The sequence below is a fragment of the Carassius carassius genome, chromosome 36 (genome assembly GCF_963082965.1).
Source record: "Carassius carassius chromosome 36, fCarCar2.1, whole genome shotgun sequence".
Taxonomy (NCBI): domain Eukaryota; kingdom Metazoa; phylum Chordata; class Actinopteri; order Cypriniformes; family Cyprinidae; genus Carassius; species Carassius carassius.
Window position 1 is genome coordinate 21,288,981 of NC_081790.1, and position 15,174 is coordinate 21,304,154.

The 15,174-nt window shown below is 38.6% G+C and overlaps 1 protein-coding gene and 1 long non-coding RNA gene across 2 annotated transcripts; one reads left to right on the plus strand and one right to left on the minus strand.

The window, feature by feature from the left end:
• Positions 1–2,386: 2,386 nt before the first annotated feature.
• On the minus strand, positions 2,387–2,879 carry LOC132117408 (uncharacterized). The gene is made up of 2 exons (XR_009425753.1): positions 2,754–2,879; positions 2,387–2,534 (listed from the first exon to the last, which is right to left on the minus strand). It is a non-coding gene; the product is annotated as an uncharacterized LOC132117408 (long non-coding RNA).
• Positions 2,880–4,584: 1,705 nt separating this feature from the next.
• LOC132116778 (uncharacterized) lies at positions 4,585–7,642 on the plus strand. The gene is made up of 4 exons (XM_059525645.1): positions 4,585–5,480; positions 5,742–5,787; positions 5,927–6,018; positions 7,274–7,642. The coding sequence occupies exons 1-4, from the start codon at positions 4,915–4,917 to the stop codon at positions 7,299–7,301; spliced, it is 732 nt and encodes a 243-aa protein (XP_059381628.1). The 5' UTR covers positions 4,585–4,914; the 3' UTR covers positions 7,302–7,642.
• The last annotated feature ends 7,532 nt before the right edge of the window (positions 7,643–15,174 follow it).

A 15,174-nucleotide genomic window follows, 5' to 3' on the forward strand; every position in this document is an offset into this window, starting at 1 on the left:
GTCACTACACTGAAATAAAGTCAGCAGCAACTCCGTGTCACATGGACTTAAGATGCCTACTGAGCATTTAGCCGAATCTTACCTACGACTCAAATGAAAGGGTCCATATACGCATCAGCTTGATAGATCCAGTGTTCATAATAGCGCTAGTCCGAGAGTAAGCCGTGTAAAGATGAAGTGAGAGCAGCGGTTCTCTGCATCTGCAGCCATAGAATCCTGTTCCAGAACGAAGCATCCAGGAATAGACGAAATGAACAATGACTGAATAAACAAAGATGCATAGGATTAAAACAACAATCTTAAGTGTGCTAGACGAAGCATATATATATATATATATATATTTTTTTTTTTTTTACAGAAATGCGAACAATCCTTATCAGTATAAAAGATTGTAGCTTTTATTACAAGCCTTAAAATGTCTCATTACGAAGGAGTTATTCAAAACATTGCATGCACTATGATCAACATCTTAATTATGCAGTTCGAGTCTGCTAGATTAACACGCACGAATGCCCAGTGCTTTATCTTGAACGTGTGAGTATAAAGCCTTGCAGAGAATAAAGTGAATGCCAGAACGCCACAAGTGCATAGAACAAAATGATACTTATAATGTTGTAGATTGATGAAGTAATGGAAGCGAGATGCCGAAAGAGACCGGCAACCTTGATTCTGTCTGCTGGTCCGGAGAGACTTCATTCGTGCAGGTTCACGTGTGCGTACGGATGAAATATTTGTTGATTGAGACCAAAATCCTTTCAGGTGTTGAGACCCAAGCAGCACTGACGCGACATCTCAGAAAGCACCGGCGTTGCCAAGACCGGTGTTTTTTTTTTTTTTTTTGCTGCGGTTGCTATTCCGGTCCGGGGTTTGAGGTGACCCCAATATGTCATACATAGCCCCTAGAATGTGAATTCTTTCGAGAAACCCCTTTTTGAACGCGATTGGGCTATTTTTAGTAGTAACTGACAGTTTTGAGAAAACTTGGCAACCCTGGAAAGCACGCGAACTCCGCCAATGTTTCACATCCTCTGCCGAGAAAAGCCAAAGCTTGTATATCATCCGACACGAATGACCGCAGATAATTACCACGACACGGAGCAAAGCCAGCGATCTCGTGTACATCTTAGAGGAACGTCGAACTCGCGATAGTTTGCAGAACACAAACTTAACTATAGCGAGTAAATCAATAAACGTGACAGCTTGAGCAAGGAACAATCGTGTCGGAATCTGCGGTTGTTATCACGTCGGCATTTGTGAACTCAAACATGTGTAAGTACGATCTTTTATACCAAAGTATAAAGACGTGATTGGATAATGAGGAAGGTAATTAGTGACGAAGTAATTGAGTCTTCCTGGCAGAACTTAGGCTAAAGCTTTCATTTCTGGAAAATGTTGGTACTGGAGACTAAGGCCTAGTCCACAAGGACATGGGTATTTTTATAACCGGAGTTTTTCCTCCTGCGTCTAAAAAAAAAATTCCGTCCACATGAAAACGCAAAAACGTGCTATCAAGCGCTGTCAAGAGCATGCCACACCAGCAGGCGGCGATATAACCCAAATTGTAAAGTCACCTTGGCCAATCAGAAGCAGTAAGCAGCGCACAATCTGACGTCAAACACAGCGGATAACGGCGCACACTCTGACGTCGCAAGGCAAAAACCCCGGTTATACGGTCCACACGACAACACTGCAACCGGCGTTTCTGAAAATGCTCACCCTGGCCGTGGTTTTCAAAAATGTTCGGTTTCGGTGCCCTGAAACTGCGTTTTCGTGTGGACGAAAGGCCGAACCGCGTAAAAAAAGTCACGGTTATAAAAATACCCGTGTCCATGTGGACAGGGCCTAAATGCTCCCTGATAGTTTCACACCTAATTCTTCACTTTAATTGTTAATTCTTTTCCAGTTAATGTATTATGTAAATTAATTAAATTAACTGGTTTAGGATTTTTTAATTAATTTTTACAAATTAACTTGTACTAGTTTTTTTTTGTCCCTAAAACTGACAGAAAATGATGAGGCCTAAGATATTTCTTAAGCTGTAATGATGAAAAAACAACAACAACACAAAATTACTGATTTTGGCCTAATGGTTAGAGAGTCGGACTCGCAATAGAAAGGTTGTGAGTTCGAGTCTCGGGCCGGCAGAAATTGTAGGTGGGGGGAGTGCATGTACAGTTCTCTCTCCACCTTCAATACCACGACTTAGGTGCCCTTGAGCAAGACACTGAACCCCCAACTGCTCCCCGGGCGCCGCAGCATAAATGGCTGCCCACTGCTCTGGGTGTGTGTTCACTGCTCTGTGTGTGTGCACTTTGGATGGGTTACAATCAGAGCACGAATTCTGAGTATGTGTCACCTAACTTGGCTGTATCTCACATCACTTCACTTAAACATTAAAACATTGTCTTATTGTGATTTTTTTCCAAGCACATTTTACCAATTCCAAACCATATCAATCTTAATAACTACCATTATTTTTTATTTAATCATTTATGAGTGATATACAATAGTCCAGGAAAGCTGGTAGAGAAAAACTCCTTATATTCATGTGTGCAGAATTACTAGGCATGTTTTCGTTTACAGATGAAATGCGCTTAAAAAGAGTTTTAACTCAAACTGAAAAGTCGAAAATTATGAAATCCCCATGAGAAATATCAAACACAAATGCAATACAGAAATGGATAAAGTTAAGACCATTGTACAAAAATGCTGACTGGGTCATGAGGTCAGAAAAGAAGAAGAAAAAAAAAAACAGGTCGAGAAGAACTGACAAAAAGAACTGCAAAAGAATTAGGAATTAATGTGAATATAAATTTTTAGTCAATTCTGCAAGACAGACTTTTCAGGAAAGGAGATGGAATAAAAATGAGCTCCTAAATCTTAATGCCAGATTCTGGAAGATATATTCCTGTGTCGTACAAGAGAAGGTGGTGCTGGTCCTTCTAGAGTCACTCAAAACCTATCTGTTCATAAAGCCTATATATAAAGTCTTAATATATAGTATTTCACAATGCTTCATGGTATTCTAATTAAATCATTTTTTTGGAATTTTAAGTCTCTCAGAACATGACACCGAGTAATTCTGGAGACTTCAGGAAAGTTGCAGTTCTGGAAAATGTTGGTGCTGGAGACTAAATGCTCCCTGATAGTTTCACACCTAATTCTTCACTTTAATTCTTAATTCTTTTCCAGTTCATGTATTATTTAAATTAATTAAATTAACTAGTTTAGGATTTTTTAATTAATTTTTTACAAATTAACTTAAATTAAATTAAATTAAAAAAAATGTGTCCCTAAAACTGACAGAAAATGATGAGGCCTAAGATATTTCTTAAGCTGTAATGATGAAACAACAACAACAACAACACAAAATTACTGATTTTTTTTCTGCTGGTGATTAAAGAGATGTTAACTCTGAGATGTTTCTCTCTGTCTCTCTCTCTCTCTCTCTTAATAATTTATTAGTGTTTTGTAATTATTTTATTGACCTGTAATTCTGGTGATTAAAGAGATGATTAAGTCTCCCTCCCTCTCTCTCTCTCTCTCTGACACCCAGCCCCTCCCTCTCCCCCACACATTAACACAAACTCATCACACACACTTAACACACACACACACACATTACCCACAGTGGCAGAGGGACAGAGTGACATCAGATGTAAGATAGTTTTTAAATTTTCTATCATCCATATAGTGTTCTATGGTCATGAAAACTATGCATATTTCCTCAGAATGACTTGTCTTCTATGTGTAAATTTTTTTGAAGTGTTTAGAAGCTGCACTTTAAAAAAATAAGACATTTACTGGTTCCTTTTTTACTGTTATTTCAAAAAAATCACCACGACAAAACCATTCAAGCTATCCAAAATTCATTCGCACCTGTTCTGTAAGATAAATTCTTTAAACAGTGGTAAAAGTATGGGGTTAGAATTGTTGCATTATTCCAAATAAATAGATCATGATCCACAAATAAATGTAACGAGATTCACAAAAATATATCAATTTCACAAATAAATGTAAAGAGTTTCACAAAAAATATAAAACTCACAAATAAATAAAATGAGATTTGCAAATAAAAAATATATATTTACAAATGTGTTTAATGTCACAAACACAACTCTACCTGGCATTTATTTGTGAACCGCTGTCTGTGCATTTGTAAATCACTGCACGCATTTGTGGATCGGTTCCTGTGCATTTGTGGATTTGAAACACTTCTAGCGACGACGTGCACATAAATCCACAAATAAGTGGACTCCACCCACCGTTTACTCAAGCCAATCAAATAACGGCCACATTGAGCTGACCAATCGTAGCACGTTATCGCTTCAACCAATCACATTTTGGCTTACAGCCAGGGGGAACGGCGGGAACAGACACCGAACTTGAGACCAACAACAGACAGTCAGTCTTCAACATGGCCGATCAGGAGGCAAGACAGGTGAGTCATGCTAATCACAGCATCATTGTAATAATACCCGAAAGAAAAATTTCAACGTTATGTTTGTGTGTGTGTGTGTGTGAGAGAGAGAGAGAGAGAGAGAGAGAGAGAGAGAGAGAGAGAGAGAGAGAGAGAGAGAGAGACATTTACACTCTCTCTCTCGCTCTCATGTCATGATGTAGCATGCTACGGTTTAAAATATTTTTGGTATATAATTAGCCATCTACTGTTCACTTAGTTTTTTCAAAATCTAAGAATATAAATTCTATACTGTGCAGTATTCACCAATCATTAGACTAATATTTCATTATGAACAAGGTTTATTGCATTGACCAAATGTTTTGTTTATGTGGTAATGCATTATAGGACACAGTGAGGCAACAAGTCCTAGTAGACTACTTTCCAGGGTGACTTATGCTCTGGAACACCCTCCTCTGGACATTGAATACTTGCAATTTATTTGCCGTCAAGAAATGACTTTGATTACTGCCATGTCAGCAAACATTGGAATTTCACATGACTTGGTAAGAGGTTTAATGGACTTGGATTCACTTATTCAGCAGCACAAGGAAGGTCAGCAGGTGGCAACTTTAGTGGAGATTGAAAGATCACAAGGATGTGGACGTCCTAGAATCCATTTATCAAGAGAAAGACTAATCCACTTTCTGAAGCTTGGTTTACCCCAGGAAACCATCAGTAAAATTTTAGGTGTCTCTCGTACAACTATCTATCGTTTGATGAGAGAATGTGATTTGTCAGTCACTTCCCTCTACAGCAGCTGCACAGATGAAGAACTGGATTCATTGGTGTCTGAAATCAAAAGCACAATGCCAAACATAGGGTACAGGGTTGTCAGAAGAGCGCTCATTGCCAAAGGACATAGAGTACAGTGGGACAGAATTTGTGCATCTATGCATCGTGTTGATGGTCTCGGTGTTCTCTCACGGATGTCCCAGCTTGGTTGTGTTGCTCGGCGAACCTATTCTGTACCATACCCCAAGTATCTTGTACATATAGATACAAACCATAAGCTCATAAGGTAATGTAAATTTTTTTTTTTTTCAGAATGTATATTTTTATGTCAAATCAAATGTGATGTGTATGCAAATATTATTAACATTCAGTTACCAAAATATGTAACATGCAGTTTTTAGACACGAGTCTGTACAAGAGATATACAGCTGTCTATTTTATGGCTAAAGGGAAAGCTAATATGATGACAAATACTTCAGTAATATTATTATTCTTTTGTCATGCAACATGTTTTTGCTCTGATGTTTTCTCCATTAAATTACCGTAGATACAGCATGGTTATCTTTGGGGGTGTGGATGGATATTCAAGAAAGGTAAGACATTTAAACCTACTTTGTGTAGGATCTGTTTGTAAGAAGAACTGTAATATAAATTAACTGTATTTTAAAAATATTAATTTTATATTCTTTCAAAAAATAATGTTTGCCCCAAAGGTTGATTTTTGTTTTTCAGATCATGTATTTACGCATTGCAGACAACAACCGCTCTGAAACAACTCTTAGATTTTTCAAAGAGGCAGTAGAGGAGTTTGGTTTTCCCTTAAGGTAATGTTTTATAACCCACAAATTTAACAAAGACTAAATTGTAAGTCTTATCAGTAACACTTTACAGTTTTGCCCCTTAGAAATGCTTTTATTTGTTATACCAATCATGTAAAAAGCCTGTGCAATTTCATTGTGATGTTTGGGGTTTCTTGAATGGAATGTTACAAAATAGACAATTTTACTTCTTTATGATTTACTAATTAATTTACTTTGGTTGATTGTGTCATCATTTAATTTGAACCTGTTTGCAATTTCTAAGAGTCCATTTTTAAAATGTATTTACAGAGTACGAGGAGATCATGGAGGAGAAAATGTAGGAGTGGCGCGAATGATGTTTCTAATGAGAGGAACAGAGAATGCAAGCTTCATTGCTGGCAAGAGTGTGCACAATCAAAGGTAAATGTTACACATTCCTACTCGGTATCATTTATTGGGATGATGGTTAGAGGATTAGTTCACTTTCAAAAAAAAATGTTTGCTGATAATTTACTCACCCCGATGTCATCCAAGAGATCCATGTCTTTCTTTCTTCAGTCGAAAAGAAATTAAGGTTTTTGAGGAAATTATTCCAGGCTTTTTATACACAGAATGGACTTTACATGGCAACCAAATATCCCAATGTTCAAAGAAGGTTCAAATGTCTCTACACAATCCCAGTCGAGAAATAAGGGTCTTATCCAACAAAACTGTCATTTTCTTTAAAAAAAAAAAAAAAAAAAAAGAAAAAAAAGAAAATTGAGACACTTTTAGACCAGCACAAGACAAACAATTGTGGTTAAAAAGTATATAAATAAAAAAAATATGACGATAGTTTTGCTGGATAAGACCCTTATTTCTCGACTGGGATCTTGTAGAGACTTTGAAGCTGCATTGAGACGGACATTTGAACCTTCTTTGAACATTGGGATATTTGGTTGCCATTTCTGTGTAGAAAAAGCCTGGGATAATTTTCTCAAAAACCTTAATTTCTTTTCGACTGAAGAAAGAAAGACATGGACATCTTGGATGACATCGGGGTGAGTAAATTATCAGCACAATTTTTTTTTGAAAGTGAACTAATCCTTTAAACTCAACATCAATTTCAGTGTGCTTGTGAATTTTTCACCATGTAGCTAATGATGTAATCAGTGCACATTATGTAATAAGTATTGTTATTGTAATAAAATGTTCGTAATTTTTTCAAAACATAAAATCTTGACATTACATTATGAGTTAGTACACACGTCAGTCATTTTTATACATGCTGTTTTATCAGGATTGAACGCCTCTGGCGAGATGTTTGAATGTGTGTCACCACTGTGTACTGCAACATTTTACATCATCTTGAGGATTGTGGCCTTCTTGATCTAAGCAGCTTCACCCACCTCTTCTGCTGTCATTATGTTTTTTTACCTCGCATACAAGCCAGCCTTGATGCTTTCAGGGATGCATGGGATAACCATTCCATGAGGACAGAGAGCAACCTAACCTCAAATCAGCTATGGGAGACTGGCCAGTATCAGAATCCAATAAGTAACCCTGAGGTAATTATTTCCTCTTACAGTACATTCTTGGTTTTGATTTCTTAATCTTTTGAAACCCTACAATTGTGTCTGTTACTGATTTCTTGTGGTAGAAATGTTTTAGTTTAAAAGGAGAACTTTTTTAACTTAATGAAACTGTCTAGAAATCATTTGTATGGTTAAACAACCTGTTCTGGTGATATTGGTGACTTTCCCCGTTCCCCCCAGCGTTCCCAGGCAGAAAACCAACCTTGCAACTTGGGCACTACCATCCCGGCAAGATAGAAATTGGAAGTCTCATGAGAAGCGAGAACTAGAACAAGAGTGAAACACGAATTGCTTTATGGCAATTCGACATAAACACACGCATGTATGATGTATTACCAGATTACCCACCTCGCTAGACATAGCTCCACACGATACAGTTGGCTTGCTCCGATCAAAACAAACGCACACGAGCAGCGGTAGTGAGGGGGAGGAGTTTTTTTACAATGATTTTGTGATATATACGCCCCCCACCCCCCACAGCTGTAGGGGGTGCTCGTGGGGAAAATATGCAACAACAAAAAGGAAAATCAGCGAAGAAGTTGCAGAGTTCTCCTTTAAAACAAAGGTGCCCAATCCTGTTCCTGGAGATTTACCTTCCTGCAAAGTTCCATCCCTAATCAAACACACCTGAACCAGCTAAAAATATCTTCAGGAACATTCAGTTACAGACAAGTGTGTTACTGCAAGATTGTGCCCCCCTGGTTTAAAATGACCAGAACCACAGTGATGATTTTTCTGTTTACCTTTAGATGCAGTATTCTGATTCTGCCGCAGTTGAACAAGAGAGTGGAGGAGACACTGAAGAAATTCACTTTGGGGTCAATGTGCCTGTAATTCAGAGGCCTCAACTTACAAATGAGCAACTTGAGCAGCTTGAGTCACAAATTGATCCACTGCAGGAGTCCGAGTCATTTGGAGTTGACATATACCTCCAGACTCTCACATATGTACAGACATTGATTGAAGAAAGGGTAATTTGAAGGGTCTTTTTCTGCAGTTGTAATTTTTGTTGTCATCATGAATGTAAAAGCAGTGTCTTAGAGTCCTTTGGCCAGAGGATAGATTTACCAGATGACAGCAAGGTTGTAAACGGTCTAGACACCCCAATGTATTTTAATACATTTGTAAATGTAGTTGGATATAAAATACAATATATCCAAAGACTTACTGATGTAAAGAATTTTGATATGTAAAATAAAGACAGACTTTGGAATAACGAGATTTATTGTAAAATTATATTTCTTGAGGTAGTTTATTTTAAATAACTAATGGTAGACAATGAAAATCTTAAATGTAAATTAAAGCTGCAAGCAGCGATGAACGGGCCCTCGCACCCGGGCTCACCGTCAGTCAGGGCAGGACTCTTATCGAACATGTGAAGTTTGGGGAAGATTGAACATTTTATGCCTGAGTTACAACAACTTCTCTTGCTGTGACGAGACATCAAATTTTGTCAAGGCGTTATGGACACGCCCTTTAACAAAAACTCAAGACCTCCACAATTTAACATTGCACAGGCCTTTAGATTAGACTGACCACAAAAAATACATTGTCAAAAGATTTCTAGGAGTAGTTTGTCGCAGCGTACAACATGTCACTTCCTGTTGCCAGCAGGTGGCGCTATGACTATAACTGAATATGGGCATGTAGATCTGTTAAGGGCAGAAGTCTTATCTAACATGTGAAGTTTGGGGCAGATTGGACATTGTATGTCTGAGTTACAGCAACTTCCTTTTTCATGGCGAAACATCGAAATTTGTCAGGCCGCCATGGACACGCCCTTTAAAGAAATCTCAAGATCTTCCCAATTTAACATCGCAAAGGCCTTTAGATTTAACTGACCAAGTTTGGTGTTGATCTGAATAAATCTCTAGGAGGAGGAGTTAAAGTACAACCCCTGAAAATGACAAAAACAACGCCAATTTTGCAGAGAAAATTCTAAATAACTGACTTCCTGTTGGGATTCGGATTTCGTACCAAGATACTTTTTTGTAGGTATTGGTGTGTTACATGTGTGTATCGATTTTTGTACATGTACGTGAAATATAGCTCGAGGAGCACTCTGTTGAAAGTGTATAGGTGGCGCTATCGAGCCATTTTGCCACACCCGCTGGAATATTGGCCTTCAGATGTGTTCAGGCCATGACTCTTATCACACATGTGAAGTTTGGGGAAGATCGGACATTTTTTGCCTGAGTTATAACATCTTTTATTCCCATGGCGAGACATCGAACTTCGTCATGGCGCCATGGACACGCCTTTTAATGAAAACTCAAGATCTTCACAACTTAACATTGCACAGGCCTTTAGATTAGACTGACCACAAAAAAGACATTGATGTCATAAGATTTCTAGGAGTAGTTTGTTGCAGTGTAAAATATGACACTTCCTGTTGCCAATAGGTGGCGCTATGACTATAATTGAATATGGGCATGTCCATCTGTTCAGGTTCGGAGTCTCATCAAACATGTGAAGTTTGGGGCAGATTGGACATTGTATGTCCAAGTTATAGCAACTTCATTTTTCATGGCGAATCATCGAAATTCACCAGACCGCCACGGACACGCCCTTCAACGAAAACTCAAGATCTTCCCAATTTAACATCGCAAAGGCCTTTAGATTAGGCATACTAAATTTGGTGTTGATTTGAAGAAATCTCTAGGAGGAGTTCGTTAAAATGCAACACATGGAAATTACCAAAATTACACAAAATTTGCTCATAATATTAAAATTAACCAACTTCCTGTTGGGTTTAGAATTTTGCTCCAAGAGTCTTTTTTGTAGGTATTGGTGTGTTACATATGTGTGCCAATTTTCGTGCATGTACGTGAAACATAGCTGGAAGGCTGTTGATTTTCTTAGTATAGGTGGCGCTGTTGATCCATTTTGCCACACCCTCTTCTGAATCCTATATCAGACGAAAATTTTCACCAGTTTTTACGCGTGTCCAAAGTTTCATGACTTTGAGCATGTTTAAGCCCTCAAAAATGCGATCCATTCGGGAGAAGAAGAAGAAGAAGAAGAAGAATTAAAGCTGCAAGCAGCGATGAACGGGCCACAAGTTAACATTGCACAGGCCTTTAGATTAGACTGACCACAAAAAATACATTCATGTCAAAAAAATTCTAGGGAGTAGTTTGTCACAGCTTAAAACATGTCACTTCCTGTTGCCAGCAGGTGGCGTTATGACAATAACTGAATATGGGCATGTAGATCTGTTAAGGGCAGAAGTCTTATCTAACATGTGAAGTTTGGGGCAGATTGGACATTGTATGTCTGAGTTACAGCAACATCCTTTTTCATGGCGAAACATCGAAATTTGTCAGGCCGCCACGGACACGCCCTTTAACGAAACCTCAAGATCTTCACAATTTAAGATTGCAAAGGGCTTTAGATTACACTGACCAAGTTTGGTGTTGATCTGAATAAATCTCTAGGAGGAGTTCGTTAAAGTACAACCCCTGAAAATGGCAAAAACAACACCAATTTTGCAGGGAAAATTCAAAATAACCGACTTCCTGCTGGGATTAGGATTTCGTACCAAGAGACTTTTTTGTAGGTATTGGTGTGTTACATGCGTGTACCGATTTTTGTACATGTACATGGAACATAGCTCAAGGCGCACTCCGTTGAATGTGTATAGGTGGTGCTATTGAGCCATTTTGCCACACCCGATGGAATAATGGCCTTCAGATGTGTTCAGGCCTTCATTTGAAAAACTTCATTTTTCATGGTGAATCATCAAAATTCGCCAGGCCACCACGGACACGCCCTTCAACGAAAACTCAAAATCTTCGCAATTTAACATCGCAAAGGCGTTTAGATCAGGCATACTAAATTTGGTGTTGATCTGAATAAATCTTTAGGAGGAGTTCGTTAAAATACAACGCACGGAAATGACAAAAATTGCACAAAATTTGCTCATAATATTAAAAATAACCGACTTCCTGTTGGGTTTAGAATTTTGCTCCAAGAGTCTTTTTTGTAGATATTGGTGTGTTATATGTGTGTGCCAATTTTCGTGCATGTACGTGAAACATAGCTCGAGGCGCACACCGTTGAACGTCTATAGGTGGCGCTGTCGAGCCATTTTGCCACAGCCACTTCTGTAACCCATATCAGACGTACATTTTCGCCAGTTCTGAGGTGTGTGCAAAGTTTCATGACTTTTCGAGCATGTTTAGGCTCACAAAAATGCGATTCATTTTGGAGAAGAATAATAATAATAATAATTAAAGCTGCAAGCAGCGATGAACGGGCCCTCGCACCCGGGCTCACCGGCAGCGAGTGGCTGTAGTAATTAGGTGAACGTTGAGAAATATGCATTTAAACTCATAAATATAAGTAGAATATATCAATGTTTATTCCATATATGTGCCAATCTTCCTGTTGCCAGCAGGTGGCGCTATCATTATAATGGAATATTGGCCTTCAGATGTGTTCAGGGCTGCACTCTAATCGAACATGTGAAGTTTGGGGAAGATCAAACATTTTATGCCTGAGTTACAACAACTTCTCTTGCTTTGTCGAGACATCAAATTTTGTCATTGTTGCCATGGACACGGTCTTTAACAAAAACTCAAGATTGCCACAATTTAACATTACACAGGCCTTCAGATTAGACGGACCACAAAAATACATTAATGTCAAAAAATCTCTAGGAGTAGTTTGTCTCAGCGTAAAATATGTCGCTTCCTGTTGCCAGCAGGTGGCGCTATGACTATAACTGAATATGGGCATGTAGATCTGTTAAGGGCAGAAGTCTTATCTAACATATGAAGTTTGGGGCAGATTGGACATTGTATGTCTGAGTTATAGCAACTTCATTTTTCATGGCGAATCATCGAAATTCGCCAGGCCGCCACGGACACGCCCTTTAACGAAAACTCAAAATCTTCGCAATTTAACATCACAAAGGCCTTTAGATTAGGTATACCAAATTTGGTGTTAATCTGAATAAGTTTCTAGGAGGAGTTCGTTAAAATACAACTCATGGAAATGGCAAAAATGACACAAAATTTGCTCATAATATTAAAAATAACTGACTTCCTGTTGGGTTTAGAATTTTGCTCTAAGAGACTTTTTTGTAGGTATTGGAGAGATACATGTGTATACCAATTTCCATACATGTACGTGAAACGTAGCTCGAGGCGCACACCGTTGAACGTGTATAGGTGGCACTGTCGAGCCATTTTGCCACACCCACTTCTGAGACCCATATCAGACATAAATTTTCGCCAGTTCTGAGGTGTGTGCAAAGTTTCATGACTTTTCGAGCATGTTTAGGCTCTCAAAAATGCGATTCATCTTAGAGAATAATAATAATAATAATAATAATAATAATAATAATAATAATAAACGGAGCAATTCCAAGAGGGTGCTCGCACCATCGGTGCTCGGGCCCTAATTAAAGCTGAAAGCAGCGATGAAAGGGCCCTCGCACTCGGGCTCACCACCACCCGGTGCCCATAGGAGGAACAGTGAACGTTGGGCCATATGCTTATAAAATAGTAAATATTTGTGCCACATATCCTGCTGCCAACAGGTGGCGCTATGATTATAACAGAATATTGACATGTAAATTTCTTCAGGCCAGGACTCTTACCAAACATGCAAAGTTTCGGGGCAGATCAGACAAGTCATGTTTAAGTTAGTATGAAATAATTCATTTCCAGTTGCCAGCAGGCGGCGCTATACTTAGAATTGAATATTGGCCTTTAGTTGTGTTCAGGCCAGTACTCTTATAAAACATGTGATGTTTGGGTAAGATGGGGAGTTTTATGCATGAGTTACAACAACTTCCTCTTTTATAGTATTAATAGCATCGTTTTGCACATACTAAGTGTTGCTAGAATGTTTGAAAATATTTCTAGCATGATTAGCACACAATGGCATATTTTACTGTGTTGCAAATAGTGCATAAAAGTGTTAAAAATGACACTTCCTGTTGCCAGCAGGTGGCGCTATGACTATAACCGAATATGGGCATGTTGATTTATTTATGACAGGACCCTTGTCAAACGTGTGAAGTTTGGGGCAGATCGGACATTTCTTGCCTGAGTTACAGCATCTTCCTTTTTCACTGCATTAGAAGCATGCTTTAACACTTAGCTAAGTGTTGCTAGCATGTTTTAGTATGTATCTAGCATGTTGCCAGCCTATTTAACACTTGTTGATGCTTTTTAATATGTTCCTAGGAGTCCATAACAGTGTTAACCTTGTCACTTTCTGTTACCAGCAGGTGGCGCTATGACTATTACTGAATTTGGCCATGGGTGTTTGTTCAGGAAAGAACACCCATCACTCGTGTGAAGTTTGGGGAAGATAGGACATTGCTTGCCTGATTTACAGCAACTTCCTTTTCACTGCCTTAGTAGAATGCTTTAGCATTTAGCTAAGTGTTGCTAGCATGTATTGGTATGTTTCTAGCATGTTGCCAGCCTTTTTAACACTTGTTGACACTTTTTAATATGTTCCTAGGAGTCAATAACAATGTTAACCATGTAACTTCCTGTTACCAGCAGGTGGCGCTATGACTATTACTGAATTTGGTCATGGGTGTTTGTTCAGGACAGAACACCCATCACACGTGTGAAGTTTGGGGACAGATTGGACATTGCTTGCCTGATTTACAGCAACTTCCTGTTTCACTGCAATAATATGATGCTTTAGCACTTAGCTAATTGTTGCTAGCATGTATTATTAGGTCACTAGCATGTTGCCAGCTTATTTAACACTTGTTGGCACTTTATAATATGTTCCTAGGAGTCCATAACTGTGTTAACCATGTCACTTCCTGTTACCAGCAGGCGGCACTATGACTATAACTGCATTCGGTCATGGGTGTTTGTTCAGGACAGAACACCCATAACACATGTGAAGTTTGGGATAGATTGGACATTGCTTGCCTGAGTTACAGCAACTTCCTGTTTCATTGCATTAGTAGCATGCTTTAGCACTTAGCTAAATGTTGCTATTATGTATTAGCATGCTTATAAAATTTTGCCAGCCTATTTAAACCTTGTTGATGCCTTTTATTATTTTGCAAGGAGTCCATAACAGTGTTAAACATGCCACTTCCTGTTGCCAGCAGGTGGCACTATGAATATAATTAAATATGGGCATGTTGATGTGTTCAGGACAGGACTCTTGTCAAACGTTTGAAGTTTGAGGCAGATCGGACATTGCTTGCCTGAGTTACAGCAACTTCCTTTTTCACTGCATCACTAGCATACTTTAGCATTTAGCTAAGTGTTGCTAGCATGTATTGGTATGCTTCTAGCATGTTGCCAGCCTTTTTAACACTTGTTGACACTTTTTAATATGTTCCTAGGAGTCCATAACTGTGTTTACCATGTCACTTCCTGTTACCAGCAGGTGGCGCTATGACTATAACTGAATTTGGTCATGGGTGTTTGTTCAGAACAAAACACCTAATCACACGTGTGAAGATTGGGGAGAGATTGGACATTGCTTGCCTGAGTTACAGCAACTTCCTTTTTCATTACATTAGTAGCATGCTTTAGCACTTAGCTAATTGTTGCTAGCATGTATTAGTAGGTTACTAGCATGTTGCCAGCTTATTTAACACTTGTTGGCACTTTTT